The following is a 21,477-nucleotide window of genomic DNA, read 5'->3' on the forward strand; positions in this document are numbered from 1 at the left end:
AACTCCCAGAATGCAATGGTGTCTCTTATACCCACTTCTGAGGTTGCTCGGGAGCAAGGCATGCTGGATATGGGTTTCTAATCGACTGTTAACTCATTGTTTGCATTGCATACTGGGATTGATCCTTTTTAATGTGAAGAAAGCCAAACTACATCAGATCGTGTTACAACAATATGAGTTGTCTCTTACGCATTTAAGGCTGCAAAAAATCAGAGCACGATGTACGGCTTATCACAGATCCTGGTGAATAAGGAACTCCAGTTTTGCCACAGACTACCGTTGTGATCTTGGAGAAGCTACTTTAGTTTACTGGGCTTGTTTCACTTTGTCATGAAGAACTAGCTTGACCTTAGATTATTTTAGATTTGTCTGTTGCAGCTTTTGGTGATTTCTCTCCTTCAATCACTCATTCATTAACATTTATTTACCGAGTTCTATGTGCCAGGCACTGTTCTAGGAGCTGAGGGTGTAAGAGTGAGCAAACTAGAGAAGTTCCTGCTTTCATAGAGGGTACAGGCTAGCAAAAGAAAGAAACAAAAAATAAACATACATGTTCCCGCTCTTGGGTCAAAGTGGATGTTGATGGGTATTCATCATATTAATAAATAGATATGTGAAATAAAAACAGGAATGGATATGTAAAAAATTTGACATTTCTGTGGGAGTCAGTGGATGGAAGAACTGAGGTTTGAACTGAATTATGAAGTGTTAGGAGGGCAAAGTTGGTGGTATGGGGGGTGGAATTAAGAGTCCTAGTCTGAAGAAATGGCGTGTAGAACGAAAAGGCAGAGTGGACCAAAATGAGGCTGGAACATTAGGCAAGTACTCACCATATTAGGGACATTGTCTCCACCTCCAAACTGGCAAGTCATTTCAACATTTTAAACAAGTGGTGGGTCTATGACCCACAAATTTTCATTTTGGTAAGATGGTCCTGATGGCATGATAGGAAAAGGACTGGCGATGGAGCAAACGTAGAATTCCAAATCTAGTAGACTGATAGATTTTTGTAATAAGATCAACAAATGTTAGCTTGGATTAGGGTAGTGGCAATAGTGAAGGGTTGATATTTAATAGAGAATATTTAAAAGATAAAATTAAAGTAACAGAGATAACTGAAGGTTTGTATATAGGGAATGAGAGAAAAGGGTGGTGAATTATTTGCCAGGATTTTGACTTAAGAAACTGGTTAAATAAGTGATCATTTGAGATAGAGAAAAAAATCATTTGATGTTGACCAGGTTTGGGAGTAAAGGGTGAGTTCCATTTTGGCTATGTGGTACCTTGAGGCAATTTTATCCTTATAAACAATTTTATCCGTATATAACTCTAGTTAGGTAAGTAACTAGAGTAGTGGAAGAAATTTTTGAAGCTCTAGTATATTGAAGGTAAAATTTTCGGGCTCAGTGGAGGTGTATATTACACAGATATTTGGCTAAGCTCCAAAGAGGATTGAACTAAAGATTAGCATTTGGCTGGTTCAAATTTTTATGGAAAGTAAATACAAAGATGATAGAGAATGAGACTGCATAGTGAAGAACAGAGTGGGAAGGAAGTCTAGGACTGAGCCCTACAGGGCTGGGATTTAGGATGAGACAACTACAGAAACTGATGCACAGCCAGTGGGAGAACTAGGAGAGGGCCCCTGAGAAACTATATTTAAGTATATACTTAAATCATCTTTTGGCCATGAAATTAACTTGGAATGATATATAATACAACTTAATTTCTGCTTCTATCTCCTTCTACCAACCTACTATAGTATTTTTCTAATTTAATCACCATCAATGATCACCCAAATTGGAAACATCATCTTTGAATTTTCTTATCCTCCAAGCCAGTTGCTCTCACAAAGCTCATCAAAACCTTGCCTCAAATAGTGTGGTCTTGTCTTACTACCATGTCTTGAAAGAATCTCCTGGACAGCAACTTATGTTCCCGTCGCATACAAGAGTAAAGCCCAAAACATCCATGGTGGAGTACCAGGCTTTGGACACGGAAAGCACATTAACAGCCAGAAAAAAGGGGAAAAAAAGTTTTAAGCATATAAATGCTTCCCTACAAACTCATTTCAAATTGAGCCAAGCAGTTAACTGTCCCCCACCCCCAGGATTCCAATAATTGCTTCATAAAATTTAATTATGCAAATTGCAATTACCTATATGCCTCCCTCTAAATCTGCATTGTCCAGGATGGTTTCCCCTGGCTGTATGTAGCTATTAATAACTTTAAATATGACTAGTCCCAACTGGGATGTTAAAATGTAAAATACCCCCTGGATTTCAAAAACAAGCATGCAAGTAAGAATGTAAAATCTCTACTAAGAATACTGATTACCTAACTCAATTATTTTAGACATACTAAATGAATCCATACTAAATGAATCAAAATTAGTTTCCTGTTTAAAATTAGCTATAAAAATTCTTTAAATTACTAAATGAGTACAGGATGGACCATATCATTCATCGTGTATGGCCAGCTCCTAAAATACCACAGAAAAACACAGGAAGCAGTTCAATGTGTGCTTTTCATATCCACACTGCATTACAGGCCCCCAATCATTCTTTTTCCCCCCAAAAACACTCTTAATGAAACAGATTTCAGAAGGTACAGCTCACCAGGAAAATGTGAATTTGGGATGACTCCAAAGTGAAAAACCATGGTGTTATTTCCCCAGAAACTTGACTTTGTCGCTGAAGCATTAAGAGCCATCTCTCCCCAAAATAATTGTGCTCTGGGAAAACCAAACATTTACCAAAACACATTAAGCAGTCTTCCCTTGTGCTACTACATTGTGGAGATGTTTTTCAAAGGATTTTTCCAGTGAAAGCTAAAAATTATGAATTTGTTGTAATGAAAGCAAATGAAGTACAAGTTCTGTAGTCCCCTCCTTCCACCAGAACTATGCCCTAAATTTAATCAATTTAGTGACAAAGTTGTTTTCTGTTTTAGTACTTCAGGTTAGACAATTCAAAAGGGATAATGAGGAAAGGGCATACAAAGAACTTGTTATAAGGCACTTTATTAAAATAAAAGTGCTTACATCCCTTTAATGTATTAATCTATTTCCTGAATAACATAATGGAATATTTAACAAATACTGTACACCAGTTCTGTCCCTTATAATAGTAGGAAAACAGTATTATTTTACTAAGTTTTTTCACTCCTCCCAACTTCCTTTTACATTTTTGCTCACCATGGTATTGCCTATAGCATAATTCTTAAAAAAAAAAAAACAACGGAATTTCTAGCCAGTGTCTTCCACTAGAAATTGCAAAATGCTACAGAAACCATAAGACAAATTCAAATAAGAATTCCAGGTAACTTAAATTAACACGAGTTTTGAGAAAACCATTTTTATTATCATCACCACCCAGCCTATTTGTGCTGGATTATGTACCAAATGGCCAGATCTTCTAAAGAACATCTACATAACATTTCTTTCATGTTTCAAGAGATGAAAATAACTGTACAAGGTTAAGTACAAAAGTACACAAGACAGTGGACACCAAAAATCCATGTATGAGATTTTATCCCATCTGCAGCTTTTATATATTTGAAAAGTAGAATTCATTAACTAAAAAATATTGTCCTTCTATAGTCCTGTCAAGTTTAATGGAAGCGGGTTTAACCTGATTACAACACTAACACCAGTATCACTGATCTGATATTTACAAAAAATCATATTTTTCAATAAATTAAAGTCAATGCAACACCCATGCAAGCTAGAATGCCAGCTGTTTGGTGAACAAGGACCTGACATCAGAACCAGAAGTCTATAAAAGTCCCAAGTATAAAGTGTGATTTTCTTCAAACTGTGTCCATTCCTCGCATCGATGATGTAAAACCCAATCCCATTCCTCTTTGTGTGTGGGTTTGTGATCTTGCCATTTCATACTGAGCGTCTAGATTTCTGAATACTTCTTCCTGCTGTTTCAATGTCTTGTAACTTTCTTCATCAACGGAGCTACATCCAGCTTCATCTTCACTCTAAATAACAGATACAAAATATACTATTAAAATGAATTCACTTAGGAATAAAAAGTGCTTCTCTCCCTTAAGAAGTACTACTACATCACATTTTTGCAGTACATATTTGACCTCACTTAGCTTCCATTCATTCATTCAGCACCTATGGAATTCAAGGCAATGTTCATTCTAGGTACTGGGATAGAGCAGGACATAACAAAAATCATTCAGTGGGCCCAAGAAAGAACATGTAGAACAGGCCAGGGACTTCCCTGGGGGTGCAGTGGTTAAGAATCCACGTGCCAATGCAGGGGACAAGGGTTCAAGCCCTGGTCTGGGAAGATCCCACATGCCATGGAGCAACTGAGCCCGTGCGACACGACTACTGAAGCCCACGCTCCACAACGAGAAGCCACTGCAATGAGAAGCCTGCATCCCGCTGCGAAGAGTAGCCCCCGCTCGTTGCAACTAGAGAAAGCCCGTGTGCAGCAATGAAGACCCAATGCAGCCAAAAATAAATAAAGCATCTAGGGAAAAGTGAAGGAGAAAATGGGGATGGAGTTTAAACCAAATATCCCTTCAATGAAAAACCAACTCCCTTAGTAATAACCAATATCTGAACATTTGTCGACCTTACCAGGTTGTTGTGTAAAACCTAAAACCTTCCTTGGGACTTCCCTGGTAGTCCAGTGGCTAAGACTCTGTGCTCCCAATGCAGGGGACCTGGGTTCAGCCCCTGGTCAGGGAACTAAATCCCACATGCTGCAACTAAGAGTTCGCATGCCGCAACTAAAAGATCCCGCTTGCTGCAACTAAGACCTGGCACAGCCAAATTAATTAATTATTTTTTTAAAAACCCACAAAAAAACTCAAACAAAACACTTCCTTGAAAAAAATTAAGAAAGTCCAACCCCACACCAAGTATAGTTAACCTTAAATGGGCATTTTTTCTTTTTATACATCTTTATTGGAGTATAACTGCTTTACGATGTTGTGTTAGTTTCTGCTGTATAACAAAGTGAATCATCCATATGCATACATATATCCCCATATCCCCTCCTTCCTGAGCCTCCCTCCCACCCTCCCTATCCCACTCCTCTAGGGCATCACAAAGCACCAAACTTATCTACCTGTGCTTTGCAGCAGCTTCTCACTAGCCATCCATTTTACATATGGTAGTGTATGTATGTTAATGCCACTCTCTCACTACGTCCCAGCCTCCCCTACCCCCACCCACCCCATGCCCTCAAGTCCGTTTGCAACGTCTACATCTTTATTCCTGCCCTACCACTAGGTTCATCAGTACCAATTTTTAGATTTCATATATATGCGTTAGCATATGGTATTTTTCTTTTTCTGACTTACTTCACTCTGTATGACACACTCTAGTTCCATCCACCTCACTACAAATAACTGTTTCATTCCCTTTTATGGCTGAGTAATATTCCATTTAAATGGGCAATTTAATTAATTAATTTTTGGGGGGGCATGTTGGGTCACTGTTACTGCATGCAGGGTAGCAGCGAGCGGGGGCTACTCTTCTTTGTGGTGCGCAGGCTTCTCTTGTTGTGGAGCACAGTGCGTGGGCTTCAGTAGTTGTGGCACACGGGCTTAGTTGCTCTGCGGCATGTGGGATCTTCCTGGACCAGGGATTGAACCCCTGTCCCCTGCATTGGTAGGCAGATTCTTATCCATTGTGCTACCAGGGAAGCCCTAAACGGGCATTTTTAAAAGCAAATTAATTCCTTTTTACAATTTTTTTTTTTTAATTTACTAAGAAAAGCTTATGATTTTGAACAAGGTTTGCTTAAGGCATAAACACGCAGTAACAATCAACAACTGTTTTATTTCTTATGTTTTGGCCATGCTGCACAGCATGTGGGATCTTTGTTCCCCGACCAGGGATTGAACCCACATCCCCTACAATGGAAGTGTGGGGTCTTAACCACTGGAGCTTCAGGGAAGTCCCTCAACAAATGTTTTAATCAAATTTAACAATTTGGGGCTTCCCTGGTGGCGCAGTGGTTGAGAATCTGCCTAATGCAGGGGACACGGGTTCAAGCCCTGGTCTGGGAGGATCCCACATGCTGTGGAGCAACTAGGCCCGTGAGCCACAACTACTGAGCCTGCGCGTCTGGAGCCTGTGCTCCGCAATGAGAGGCCGCGACAGTGAGAGGGCCGCGCACCGCGATGAAGAGTCGCCCCCACTTGCCACAACCAGAGAAAGCCCTCGCACAGAAATGAAGACCCAACACAGCAAAAACAAATAAATAAATAAACTCCTACCCCCAACATCTTCTTAAAAAAAAAATTTTTTTTAACAATTTGTATTGTTGACTAGTGATAATTTATTGGTTAATTCTGTGAAGTTAATGTAGAGAACACAAATGAAAGAGCACTAGAAAGTACCCAGAGATGACACATCACTGAAATAATGTTTAAGTTGAGAACCAAGTTACCCTAAAAATATAAAATAACATGAACTTTATTACAAAGTGTATAACTCACCTTAATACCCATTAATTTCCTAAATTTGACATTTTGGTCCTTGTTTCCGAAATTCAATTTCTCCCATATTTCAGCAGACTGGGATTTGTCCTGTTAAAAAAACAATGAATTTTTAGCATATGTAAAATTTAAATACCTTGTATTATGATACTAGATCTTCCCATAATATAGTCTTAGTAGAAAAACAATAGCATTTATGGCATTCCACCAATGGAATTTATAATCACCTTAATAATATGAAAAAAAAAATCTAAGCTAAGGAACCAACTCTTTCCCCTTAATAAATGTAGGGCAATATTGGTTTTCTCTGAAAGCCTGACTTAGATCGTGCATTTTCCCCCCCAGAATTAATAATTGTAGCAAATTAAATTATTCCAGTCAGGCTCTCAGAAGAAAGATAAACCCAAACTAATCTTTTCCAATCCAAGTTTGTTTTTCTAAGCTGAGGAATCAATGACAAAAAAGGAGAATAAGAGAACTTACTCCTTCTTTCTTGCCTTGCCAAAGCATTTTCCTTTTTTTCTCTTGTTCAGCAAATTTCATTGGATTCACAGCTGCTGGGTTGTAATAGCTAGGTACAGCTATTCCGGTCTCTGCCAAAGCTTTAGCCTGCAAGGCTGCCATCTGAGCTGCCATAGCTATCTGAGGAGTTACTTGTGTTCCTGATGCCAATAGGGCAGCAACATTGAGAACAGAACCTCCGGTAGCTGCAGCTGCTGAAGAGGAAATAAGTATGGATTTTAACCAAAACAAACCTCCTAATTTACAGTAATACATTATTTATATATAAGAGCTACTAATCTGCAAAAAGGCAGAATATTTTCACCAAATAGAAAATGACTGTGTTAAGCTTATAAAGCAATAACATTTTAGCAAATATTAATGTATTCATCACTAGACATTTCTGTATATGATCCCTTATATATACTTAAAGTTCACTTACTTCTGAGGATAAAGGGAATCCTGCAAATAGGATAAAGGTGTATGATTTCAATGGAAATGAACTAGTGACTGTCGCTAAACTTTTAATACATTGACTTTTCTTTGTATGGTTCTTTATAGCTCACAAAACAATCTCACAACATCTAATCTGAAACCCACAAGAAACATTTAAAACTATTTAACAGGTATTATACACACTTATCATACTAGGCCCAAGTCCTATAAAAGTTAAGTGCCAGGTCTGTTACTTCTACCTTCCAGATTACATTTCATACAGGATCTCTCTGATCACCTTTAAATCATCCACAGGCAGTGTGTCTGTGTTATGCCTAAAACTTGATTTTTAATAGTAAGACATAATACATACTCCAGTTCATCATCTTTAATAAACTGCATTTCCAAAATCATAACTAAAAGACATATGCAGTGATGGCTAAACTGCTACACGAACAAGAATAGTCACTATTCACTTTTCAAAATTATCTACATTGACCAAATCAGAAATACAGTGCAAAAAAAGTTTTATGAGGTACAAAAGTAACACTAAAAATAACATGTTCCCAATTCAATTAGTAATTTACAGCATACTGATCTACAGCATACTGACGGGTAGAAGGGATCACACATGATTCTCTTCCTATTACTTTTCCTGAACTTTTCAAATGTTCTATAAATACTGCCATACTTCCATAATAAAGAAAACAAAAATTACCTGCAGCTATTTCCTGTTGTTTTTGTTTTTCAACCATTTCCTTTTCTCGCTGTTCCTGTAATTTCTTTGCCCTTTCCAACCTGTCAAAGACAATTTAAATAAATAAAAATATCAATATATAAAGCCAACATTTATCTCTTTATGTATACATATGTAGGCATAAAACACTTTATATAGAATTTTAAATAAATTTAATACCTTCCCCAAATTGATATCTGCATGTGGGAAAAAAAGCAATCATTCTTAAGATGGTATCAGTCACAATTAGATAATATTTCACTACTGGTTTTAAACATTTTTAATTTCACTGAATAGCCAACAACTCTAGTAGCTTTTATATACAGTTCCCACAGAGTCATTAAAATGGTTATGAGATAAAAGTTATTCAATCTTCATCAGTGCTGGTTACAGGAGAAGGATAAAATTAAATCTTGCAAATTGAGACATTGAGAAAACATACTGAAAGCTGAGTAAATCTTAGGGTACATGCAATAATTTATAGAATTACCTAAATGCTTCTTAACGGAGGCCGATACAGGATTAAGGCCAATCAAAGCATGCAAATGATTTTTATATAAACAGACTTTATTAGTCTCTAAATCAGTGAAAATTAAAAAGCCAAAAATAAAATTTAAAAAAGGGCAAGCAAACCCTGCCATTCTCTATAATCTAATAAAACAGGGGGAAAAACCTAAATATTAGAAAATTACTATTAGGAGGTAAAGAAATTATTAGCAAAGGAACTGAAAACGTGAAACACAAATTCATCCCCAAAAACGAATTCTGATTCACACTGAATTCACCACTGAATACACACACTAAACAAAATGTGCTGTCAAGTAGGTATCTATCTGGTATATCACAAATGGTAAGTAATGTTATCTTCACAGTGAGTTCCTGAAAGAGAAAGCCCTTTTCTTCCAAAGATTTCTTGATTTACCAATCATAAGTTAAACACCACCCTCTCCCTCCTCTATAGTATAAAGGGGCAAGGATTGGGGAAAAAGTTTCTTGGGGGAGGGGAGCAGTGGGCACTACAGGTAAAATACAGTAGTAGAAAATTGACATTTGCTTTAACAATTGTCATAATTCACATAAAAGGATAACAATCTATAATTTTGTTCCCTTCTATTGAGCACACATGAAAGAAAGACAAGTAGTACAGCCTTGAATTTGTCCTAATCAGAAAGAAGTTTCTGATTAGGATTAATGTTAAAACATAGGTTCATAAATAAAAGTATTTCCAAAGCAGTTTTAAAAATTGTCATCTGAAAATCACTAAGTAGACTAAATTAAAGTTTTAGATGCTAGTTATACATTCAACTTTAGTATAATCCAAAATTTTAAATACAATAAACTTAAGAGTAAACAAGAATAAACTTTAGGGCTTAAAAAAATTCATGATCAAAGTTAATGGACCATTCTTTATAAATTAGTTCAGATATTGTAGAAAATTATTTCCTAATTCTGTTGATTTTAGTTTCAGTAAGAAAGTAACTGACAGCTACTGGCTGTATATTTTAAGTGGCCACTGCAGGTTTGGAATCAATACCATTCACTAAGGTGAATGGAATGGAGAAGGGGTGAGCTCACACCTTTGCTGCTGCTGCTGTTCAGCTGGAGTTTCTGCCAGGCTGGGTTCACAGGGCAGCAGCCCATCAGGTTACATTGTGATAACTGTATTTTTGTAATGAAAAAAAAATACAAACTCAATTTCATAAAAAAAAAAAATCAAAATCAAAAGATTTTAGTTTTTTAGAATATGGGAAAACCTGCAAACAAGGGCTTGGATTTTACTTTACTTCTTGCCTCTATGAGGCAGTTCTTTCAATGGTTTTGCAGATTTCGGTTAGACAGCCCTGCTGTGTGTGGTCCCACAATCACCCATCTTTGAAACATTGGAAAATTTAAAAATACAATGATCTTCCTATGCTATCACAGCAGTAAAAACTTTAAGATCAAATGAACTGGCTTATTATTCACCACCTTCAAAATAGGAAAACTACTGACAGAATTCTACTTATTGTTTCAGAGACTTTTCTTAAGGAAGAACAAAGAAGGTAAAGACAAAGCAGTTTTAGATGCAAAATTAACAGTTATTAGATCACATTTAAGATTTTTTAAAAAGTTCCAATGGCCAACTGAAAATATTCGAGTCTAGACTTGAGAAAAATGAATTAGTTAATCATGAAGAAAAAAGAGAAACTGTTGAAGAAATACTCTTTCCAGTTGTGCAAATAAGCAAATTAAAGATGGGAATTAACAAACCACTTAATACAGTTCTGTATCACAAAACTGCCACAGTAGTTATGGCTAGATTTAATTATTTGAATTATCCTCTGAAAGCATTCATTTGGTCCACACAATTGAATATCTACCTCAAGATGAAAAGGAGAAAAAAATGTATTGAATAAAAAATATACACACCTCCTAGCTAAAGCTTCTTGTGCATCCATTGCTGTGTTTCTGCCTCGGAAGGGAGGTGGGCTAGGAGTTCGGCTTAAACTTCTGCTAAATCTTCTCGGTTTTTCAATTCTCTTCTTTCTATCTCTTTAATAAATCATATTTTACATGTCTCAGTATGGCCAAGTAATAATTATTTTATTGAATCAAAATAAATTACAGTTACATAGTTCAATAAAAATTAAACTGGTCTAGGAAATATATTTTGAACCCCTTCCATTCCACCTCTGTTGTACACCTTCCATAGGCACACCAAGTTCCTTGTATATAAGACTAGTTTCTATAAATTCACTTAACCATCCCTGTTTCAGATAGACATTTAGGTTGTTTCCAATCTTTTGCTATTACACCCAATGTTGCAAACGCTAGACTTGTACGTTAGTCATTTTACACTTGTGTAAGTCAATAGGTAGGATAAATTCCTACTAGTGGGATTGATAAGTTAAATGGTCCTAGTATTCTAATGTACAATGAATTAACTTGTAAATGTTTTCAAAAATATAAATCACGAAAACAAAATTAGAATTAAAAATAGTCATTGATTAGAATAAAAGGTATCAGTGGTTAAAACTAGAAATGCCATAAATAATGACCTGAATTGCCCAAATGGTGATTAAAAAAAAACAAAAACAGGGCTTTCCTGGTGGCGCAGTGGTTGGGAGTCCGCCTGCCGATGCAGGGGACACGGGTTCGTGCCCCGGTCCGGGAAGATCCGACATGCCGCAGAGCGGCTGGGTCCATGAGCCATGGCCGCTAAGCCTGCGCGTCCGGAGCCTGTGCTCCACAACGGGAGAGGCCACAACACTGAGAGGCCCGCGTACCGCAAAAAAACACAAAAACCAAAAACCAAAAAACAATGGTAATTAATGGTGAAATTACCATTTACTTTAGATTGACTATATCGCCTAACTGGTAAAGTTCAATTTAGGCAACTATTACACACTAAAACCAATGATTAAAAACTGAAAAAATGATCAAACAAGTGACAAACCAAGTTATTATAAGCCAAAGTACACTTTTACCCATATTTCATTCTTTTAGACTATTTGACTTAATGAACAATAAATTAACAAAGAAGCTTTCACATTAACTTTATTACCAGTATCTGTGAATACAGATATAACACACTATTAGTAACTAATATTAGTAGAGAATAAACATATTCTCTGAATATTTATAATTAAATGCTCTTTATTGTATTTCCTGCCTAAACAAATCAAAATTTCCTTCCAATCAAGACAAGTGTGAATTTATAAGCTCATCTTTCTGAGTATCTGAGAGAGTATAACCAGTACGGTGGATTAAGCACACGTACTGACTTTGCTTTCAGATGCATTTGGAACCAGGTCCCAGCTTTACTATTTAAGAACTGTATGATGTTGGGCTTCTTGAGCAAGTTACTTAACCTTTCTAAGCCTGACTGAACAGACCCTGTGAGGGGTCTGTTTGATTTTATTCAAGATGATGAATACCTACCGACTTCTACTCCTTGTCCTACTCCTGCTTCTACTCCTATGTCTGTGTCTTGATCTTGAGCGGGAACGAGATCGGATCCGACGTTTTCTCTCCCTGCTTCTGGATCGTGATTTCTTCCTCTCTCTGCTTCTGGATCTTGACTTTTTCCGCTCCCTACTCCTGGATCTTGACTTCTTCCGCTCTCTGCTCCTACTACGATGACGCCTGAAATTCAAGTACATAAATTTGTAGTTACTTACAGGGAACACAATAAACTGATAATGTCAAAAAAGCAATGTTTCCTACCCCAATTTAAGATTCTGTTTAATAGCCTGAAGTCTACTGCTGAACCAAACTATTTCTAAGAGTAACAATCAAGTTATTCTACTACTGAAAATTTTTGACCAAATCTGATACCACACACATATTCCCCACAGAAATCCGCAAAATATGTTGCGGACACTGGTTTCTTAAAACACAACAAAAAAGCCACAAAAATTTGAACCATGACCCATTTCTCAAAAATCTTTTAACCCATACCTAAATAAAACCTAGACTAGAGTTCAGCAGCAAACGAATCCTGCACCAGCGACGTAAAAGGATTATGATATTGGCAACTATATAAACATAATTCAGCACAAATTTTTTCACTGTGACAGACAACTCAGAAAGTTAAAAATACCAATTTTCTAGCTAAGATTTTTTTGGGTGTTGCTCCATTAATGCAAACCTTTATGTAACTTAGGAATTCTTTAGAAGGCATTAACTTAGGAAAAACTACTTACCTTTCACGAGACCTAGACCTTGAATGACTTCTGCCTCTTGATGACTTTCTTTCTTTGCGTTTGTGTCTGTCCTCACCATTTTCAGATGAATTTAGCCGCTCTCTTCCTTTATCAGAAGAATGCTCTTTGTCATTATGTTCCTCAGACTTGTGTTTCTTAGAGGATTTATCTTTGGATTCATGTCTTCTTGCCTGTTTTAAGAAGAAGTTGGTTCTTTCAGGAAAATAGTGCAACAAAGAGAGTTAGTATGGGTATCAGTAGCAAAAATGTTGTGATGCAACATTAGTAACCTTAGGAGTGTGTGGCAAATTTAAAAAAAGATCTAGTTTCACATCACCCAAATGTTGCAGATGTATATTACTAATTTTACTTTTTCTTTATAAACCCCCCCAAATGCAGTTTCCACCCCCAAATACTTTCAATACCACAATCAAAACAATAACTTTCAATGTCAATAATATCGAAAAACCACTATTTCAGAAAAAGAGGAATCCCTGATGTTTCTTTTATCTAAGAGGGAAGTACACATGTATCAAAGTTTTTTCATTTTTCCAACAAACCTTTTAGAGAAACAGACACGTATATACAACAACTTCTAAATCCAGAGTACATAATATTAAGTTTTAAAAGTTAACAATAACGAAGATAAGGACACAAAGAAATGCACCAGAAAAATGCATTTCCAATTAGGTAACTAAGTAAAATTAATCTAAGTATTAATATCTTCTAGCAACTTCAAATTACTTTACACAAAGTTAAGTGTCCTTTTTATAGCTATACTGCCACATCCTTTCTTAAAGACGGCTCTTGATTTTTCTCCCAATCCTAAACTGTGAAGCAATCACTTTTCATCTTGCAATATCCCAACAGGCTTGGAGTTCTATTACACTTCATGTACCTAGGGTAGAAAATGGCAACCATATCTGTTTTAATTTTTATGAAATCAAACTAGGTGTAACACAATTAATCCCTCTACCATTATATAATACATACTTCCCCCATATTCTGAACGATTATAAAAACCAAGGCTTTTGCTTTCACAACATATGCATTCAGAGACTGAGCTAAATTAATTGTATGATCAAGTCTCCATCCTACACTCACATACTGAATTAGGAAGTGCTAAACATTTGATTTCCCCCCGTTAAGATTTGTCAAATCCATCTTGTAGCTAAAGCTTAAAATCCTGGACATTTCAGAATCACAATTTTAAAGCTGGAAGGAAACTCAGATCTTCTAATTCCCCCTACTTTATATATGACTAAATTAAGATCTAAAGTCACAAAGCTACATATTAGGAGAGTTGAACCCAGACCCCATATTCTTCTGACACCCAGGGCACCGTTTTCCACCACAACAGGACACTTAACTCATGCTTCCCAGAATAGACCTTAGCACATATTTCCTTCCGCTCAAGATTAACTTTTCTTAAAAACAAAAAGCTTAGTCAAACATTTTAGAACATGCATGGTGATACATCAGAAAAGGATCATAGTCTGTAATTTATTATTTTGCAGAAAAATAAGAGACCTGGAGACACAGCTAAATTTTAGTTTCAATGCCAGTTCTCCATATGAGCTTATAAAAAAGACTATTTCCTTGATTTTGCCATATGGTGGCAAACTGGAAAATCTTTAAGTGGTTATTAAGCTTGCAAAAGTTTCAGTTTATTTCAAACCAGCTTTCCAAACATAACATTACTATTATTATTTTTTAAAAAAACCATTAAAACCCTTAACTGATTTAAGATATACTTAAGGGAAATAGGAGTTTGAATGACTAATAGTTACCTTATCATGAAGTAGGCTTATTATTTTGCTATCTGAGTCTGCAGCGTCTTCAGTTCAGTCTCTTCGCGCATTAGCACGCTGAGTATGATTTATTATAGAAATGTTATCATGTGAGCTAAACAAAATAGTCATTTTCACAAAAACTCTCCTAAATTAAAATTTAACAGAGCTTCCATTAGGGGAAGAGGTGAAGTCCCTGCCCACAGTGGTTTAAGGAGTCCCTTGCCCAGCCCCCATGAGACTCTTCTCCTCCCTTTTTGGCTTCTACTTCTGCTCTTCCTTTGTTGGCTCATTCCTTGTCTTCTCAGGTGGGCAAGTTAACTCCTCTGCAATACAGCTGCTGCCTTTCTTTATCCTCAAGTTTTGTGTCACCGCCATCTTTCCAGCAGTCCCTCACTGACACTTTTATTTCAAAATTCAATACTATTCTTAGGGAATCAAACTAGTTTACTAATGAAAAGGACTCTCATTATCTTCCATAAAGAAAAAGTAGCCCATAGATATCTAAAAGTATTGCTACTTAAAGATGATTGCGATTTAAAAGTCCTGAGCAGTTGTCAGGCATGAAGAGACTCGGGACCTCAGATTAATGGAAGCTCTGTGTGACAGGCCTAAAAAACCAGTTATATTCTTCATATGAAATTTTTATTGTGAATATTTTCACAACATAACATTAATAGTTTTTGAATGAACTTTTCATATAAACATCTATCTTCTTGAAAAATGATGAATCCAAATCATGCTTATTTTATAACTGAATTAAACCTTTTAAATTTCAAGTTTTGGTACTTACCTTGACAATATCATATATTCACACAAACATTTCTACCAGATACTTTACAAGTATTCTAAAGTGCCTATTCACTACAAAGTGTTAATTACCTCTTTGCTTCTGCTCCGGCTCCTGTGTTTTCTTCCTTCATTATCTGTGAACACACAAAAATTCACCATAAATAATGGTACAGAAACACCTCAAACACAAATTCCAAAACTCATACAAAGAACATTTCTGGCCACTTGCCTAACTAATCTATTTACTAGTCAAACTCTAAAGACTGTTTTTTTATGGCAGGGGTGGGATTATTCTACTACAGTAATACTTCATGTATCTGAAATAAATCAAGCAATCTGAGCAAACCAGAATATAATCAAATAAGTAAGCAAAAAAAGTTCCACAAGTCCATGTTCCATGACATATGACAAACAGAGTTTGTCTTTCAGGTGGTCACAGATTCTTTTTTTTTTGCGGTACGCGGGCCTCTCACTGTTGTGGCCTCTCCCGTTGCGGAGCACAGGCTCCGGACACGCAGGCTCCGCGGCACGAAGGATCCTCCCGGACCGGGGCATGAACCTGTGTCCCCTGCATCGGCAGGCAGACTCTCAACCACTGCGCCAACCAGGGAAGCCCCTATCACAGATTCTCTATATTTTACAAAACATTCTGTCCAGTTCATCTTGCTTCCTATTACATAGCAAACTTATAAAGGGTCTTAATAGAGGAAAACAATTAAGAACAAAAGGAGCAAAGAATGCAAGAGAAAACAAACAGGTTGAATTATATTTGGAGTCTTTTAAGTAGTCAAAAAGATGTTACAGTTTAGAAAAATTCCCATTAAAAAGTAGTTATGATACTGTACAGTTTCAAACATATACATAAAAATTACACTTGAACCATTTTGTAGATGGACTATCTGTGGGTGCAACAGATAAATAACCAGAGTCCAGGTCTTGAAACTTTTTAACTCATTTCTATTCTATCTCTCTTTTAACTACTTAAGTATTGATTCATTAGCAATACATCATGCTTTCTATGCCACATCAGTCTAGTTAAAAAAAATGCTCTAAATAAAGAGCATTTCAAAACACTAAAAACTCTTGCTTTCAGAAATATTTTAACATTAAAAAGAAAACCAAGGTTAAAAATGTTCTTGTGGGCTTCCCTGGTGGCCCAGTGGTTGAGAGTCCGCCTGCCGATGCAGGGGACACGGGTTCGTGCCCTGGTTCGGGAGGATCCCACATGCCGCGGAGCAGCTGGGCCCATGAGCCATGGCCGCTGAGCCTGCGAGCCATGGCCGCTAAGCCTGCGCATCCGGAGCCTATGCTCCGCAATGGGAGAGGCCACAACAGTGAGAGGCCCACGTGGCGCAAAAAAAAAAAAAAAAAAAAAAAAAAAAGCTCTTGTAACTTACATCAAAGATGTTAAGTAAGTTCAGAATATACCACTGCCCAGACTACATCTTTCAAAATATTGTTTTGCCTATGTTGAAAGGATAAAATTTGAACATCTGAGGGATAATAGTTATTGTGACACAAATTTAAGCATACATTCTGTCTTTGACAAGTTATAAAATTCCTGTATTAGGACATTTGTATTCCTCATAATTGAAAAATTCTCCAGAAAATTCCCAATGCACTTTTCATTATCCATTTCTCAATGGGAAGAACACATATTAATTACATCAGTAAACTTATGTCTTACACATACCTGACTTTCGTTTTCTTTCTCTTGACCTTGATCGTGATCTTGAATAATGATGTTTTGAGGCTCTGGGAGAAACAGATACATCGGACTGCTCTTTTTTCTTATCTCTATCTGGGGATGTCTTTTCTGGGGCTAGTCCATCTCGTTCTGTATCACTAGCCTAAAAGTTTAAAGAAAAATGGTTATAAATTCTTAACTGCACTTAAAATGTTTCCAATTACTTCAAAGAGTGAGAAGGGAGGAAAGATAGTTATCCTTGAGTTTTACAAAATTAAAAAATAAAGAAAATCAAGAAATCAGAAGAACTGATTTTCAAGTAGCTAAATATGCTTTGTACTTGCTAAGTAGGCCTGAATAAATTGAAATAACAATAAATAAACTGACTAACCCAATACCAGAGACACATGTAACTGAATGGATACATCTTTATTTTTTTTAATCATTATTTGTATAACTTTCAAAACATTGGGGGAAGGGGAAAATAGGGCTTCAAGTATCTCCATTAAGTATTCAAGCAGAGAAAATAGAGTCCATTTTAGATCTATGAATTCATTTAGTTGACTTTACCAATACTTGTATTTTAAATTAGCATAAAGAGGCATTTAAAAATGAGCTGTTAAAGGTTAAAAAGACCTAAGACTGTAAAATCTTAAAAAGCAAAGAGAATGCTTCTAGAATATTATTAAAAAAAAAAAACAACAGAAAATTAACTTACCTATCTGAGAACCCAATCTTAATTTCATTAACCCTCTTTAATGAAAGCCCCTTGGCACAGTGCTGCTGCAAAATATGGTCTGCCTCTCCTCACATATGCTCTGGGCTATGGAAACATTAAGTTGTTTCTGCTTTAAAGCATTTTATAAGTTATCACAATATAAATTTAAAAAAATTAAAATAGTCAAGAGTACACACTCTTTCCCAAAGACCCGATTTACCTAGGAGAGTAGGTTCCTTCATTAAATTGATTTAAATGAGTCATAGAGGGACTTACCTGGTGGTGCGGTGGTTAAGAATCTGCCTGCCAATGCAGGGGACATGGGTTCGAGCCCTGGTCCAGGAAGATCAAACATGCAACGGAACAACTAAGCCCGTGCACCACAACTACTAAGCCTGTGCTCTACAGCCCGTGAGTCACAACTACTGAGCCCGCGTGCCTAAATCCAGTGCTCCGGAACAAGAGAACCCACCGCAATGAGAAGCCTGCGCACTGCAACGAAGAGTAGCCCCCACTCTGCGCCAACTAGAGAAAGCCCTTGCGCAGCACCAAAGACCCGAAGCATCAATCAATCAATCAATAATAAGTTTATTAAAAAAAAAAAAAGAGTCATAGAAAAAAAGCTTCAAGGAGAAACTAAAACCTAAATGTTCTCCTGAGTGAAATTCTGATAAAAGGCAGGGAAAACAGTTTCCGTAATATGTGGAAGGTGGACGTTGGCAACCCATCTAACCAGAGAGGAAATACAAAAATAGTCAATACCCCCAGGGAGTTGATTACTTACCACATGAGTTAGCAAAGTATCGCCCTTGAGCTAAGAATGACTTTTACATTTTTAAAAGGGTTGTTAAAACAAGCAAGCAAGGAATGTGACAGAGACTGTATGTTGCACATGGTCCACAATGCCTAAAATATCTACTAACTTGCTCTTTACAGAAAAAAGATCTGGATTGGGTAAATAGTGAATATACTATACATTTTCAGCAGGAGAAATAATCACATGATAATGAACTTCTTCCTTTAGGAAGATTAGTCCAGAAAACAAACACCAAGTAAACTAAATGGGGAGTACTTTAACAAATGAAGTGTGAGACGTCACATTATTTTAACAACTATTTTCTGATGGTCAAAAATGCACCTAACTCGATGTTAGACTTCAGGAATAAAATAATAAATTAAAAGGGAAGGATTTACAGGTTAGTTAGGATGAAAGACATATTATAGGATGAAACACCTAATTACTGGGGAGGCCCATTCCAGCACACATGCTTCTCTATGTATGGGTGATCTCTGGAATCATAAAATTTTTGTGCAGAAAGGCTCTCATCTCTTAGAATCAAGCTCAACTTTCTCATTTCACAGATGAGATCCAGCAACATTAGCTGACTCACGTAAGATGGTACTCTCTTTGCTGTCTAATATTATAATACATGACACTATATCACACAACTAAAGATGATTCTGATTTTCACAACTAACATTGGTCATTTTCTTTTACTCTTGTTCTCATCACTATTCTTTTTTCTTTTGGGGCCTCACCGTGCGGCACGTGGATCTTAGTTCCCCGACCATGGATGCAGCCCGTGCCCCCTGCAATGGAAGCGTGGAGTCTTAACCACTGGACCACCAGGGAAGTCCTCATCACTATTCTTTTTTTTTTTAATTTAATTTTTTTATACAGCAGATTATTAGTTATCCATTTTATACATCTTAGTGTATGTATGTCAATCCCCTCATCACTATTCTTAAGGATTATTTCTGACAGGTCTGTGATGTGCTGTGTTGGTAAACTTACACTTAGTAAAATGCCCTTAAGGGAAGGCACTCTGTAAAACGGGCTAATAACTCACACCGAACAGCCATTTTCATCTGTAAAACACACTACAGGACAAAAACAAAAACCATCGTATCACTAAACAGATGTGAATAATAGGGGGCCACTTAGCTCACCCGAAGCTTTTATTTCCTTGAGAATATATTATAGTAGAATAACAAAAATATCCAAATAAAATCGAGTATAAAACTTCTCTGAAAATATCTAAGATTTCAATTTAGTACGGACCTATGTGTAAATCTTAAATGCTAACTGCAAAAAGGCCCTTCACTCTACCATTTTCTCTATTAGAAAAACACCACGGTTTCTTAAAATTCACTTCTTTAAAACCCCAATGGCACTCAAGACATAGTATAAGAATGTTTTCCAGTGCAAAGACGGCACATTGGACTTAATACTAGGCCACATCTCGAGGGGATCGTCTTTTTATTGAACAAGGCGCTGCAGAAACGAAGGTCTGAATTTTTTTTTGACTATTTGAGCCCAAGTAAAATAATACTGTTCTTTCAAGTAGATTAAGAAGCCCAAAGCACTAGTTAAACAAAAAAATGTTTAAATAGATTATGTGCCCAACTGTTTGAACAAGGATTCCAAATCGGTTATCAAAAACCCGGTTCTAAATCAAATCAATTAGGTATGGGGGCGCGGGTGGGAGGGGCAGACAATTTCTACTTCCAGATACCCCAATGATCGGATGAGTACGAGTTTTTCGTTATTCTTAACAGTCCTATTTATTTTAGTCCTATTTATCTTCGAAAACGAGAAAACACAATTTTTTAGTCAATGGAAAAGAATGCAAAATGTTTGCATTTTTCTTGTGACCGGATAAGTAAAATGAAGTAATCACACAATAATGCGATCCATCAGGATTGGGCATCTTATAACCAAAACAGGCTTAATTTCTCAGAAAACGTAATTTAAGAACTGTAGCTTTCATTTAAAATTTAACGGGCCTATGAAGGGCTCTTAAATTTAAAGTAACAATGCCAATGTTAGGGCTTTGATTATGTTTCTCGAAACCTTCAAAATGATTACATCAGGAGCCACTTCGGAAACGGAGCCAGTCAGAATTCGTAGCTCCAAAGACTTCTCATTAAGTCGAATTTTTACTCCCTTCGAGAAACACGTTCCCTAGATGCTTACTAAGGAATAAACTAAGGTTTACACGGACGTTCACCCTAACCGAAATTATGCAGCTAGAATCATCTCACTGAGCGTAGGCAAAATAATCGCTACAAGACCGCTTGCTCTCTTCTCACGTCTACCTCTTACAGGCACCTCCTTTTTGACCCCATACTTTTCAGAGACGACCCCTGATCCCTTTTCTCTCTTCCCCAGCCCTTTCCCACCGCGAACATAAATGCCCAAGCCCTAACGAAACTCAATATTAATCACCAACCAGGGTGAGTAAGCAAAACTGGAGTCAGTTCTGTGGGACAAAAGGAACATAAAACTGGGAAAGACACGAGGAAAGTTCTGGAAGAAAAGACACTCCCTGCGGCTCCCCACCCCCATCGACACCGCCTTCTTTCCCCCTCCCTACGGCAGCCATGATGGCGGGCGCAGAAGAAGGCCGCGGCGCCATCTTGTCCACACACTAGCCCCGACAACAGCTCTGGGAGCCGTTCATCCCTTCTTTGCAGAGCAGCAAAAAAATATGCCTGACTTTAAACTCAGATTCGGCACCTACCGCCATAGTCCAGAGTCCTGGCCGCTACGGCGGCACCTCCACTTGCCGCTCTCCACAGTACCGGCCGCCTAAACGCTTCGCAACACTGAAATCGCTCCCGCGAGAGACCCGGATGGCACAAAAGGGCTAAGA

General features: G+C 37.1%; 1 protein-coding gene across 2 annotated transcripts; it reads right to left on the reverse strand.

Moving 5' to 3' along the window:
• Window positions 1-3,006: 3,006 nt before the first annotated feature.
• RSRC2 (arginine and serine rich coiled-coil 2) lies at window positions 3,007-21,457 on the reverse strand. 2 transcript variants are annotated; one of them, XM_065889697.1, is made up of 11 exons: window positions 21,346-21,457; window positions 17,110-17,171; window positions 15,507-15,550; window positions 14,625-14,702; window positions 12,835-13,047; window positions 12,071-12,274; window positions 10,559-10,681; window positions 8,132-8,211; window positions 6,961-7,193; window positions 6,478-6,567; window positions 3,007-3,990 (listed from the first exon to the last, which is right to left on the reverse strand). In XM_065889697.1, exons 4-11 carry the CDS (start codon window positions 14,630-14,632, stop codon window positions 3,811-3,813), a joined length of 1,131 nt encoding a protein of 376 aa, XP_065745769.1. In that variant the 5' UTR covers window positions 14,633-14,702; window positions 15,507-15,550; window positions 17,110-17,171; window positions 21,346-21,457; the 3' UTR covers window positions 3,007-3,810. The 2 variants fall into 2 exon arrangements, with proteins under 2 accessions (XP_065745769.1, XP_065745768.1); XM_065889696.1 differs by lacking the exon at window positions 14,625-14,702 and having other exon boundaries at window positions 12,835-13,025; window positions 17,110-17,266; window positions 21,346-21,442.
• Window positions 21,458-21,477: the final 20 nt, after the last annotated feature.

This window comes from Phocoena phocoena, chromosome 13, assembly GCF_963924675.1.
Source record: "Phocoena phocoena chromosome 13, mPhoPho1.1, whole genome shotgun sequence".
NCBI classification, from domain to species: Eukaryota; Metazoa; Chordata; class Mammalia; order Artiodactyla; family Phocoenidae; genus Phocoena; species Phocoena phocoena.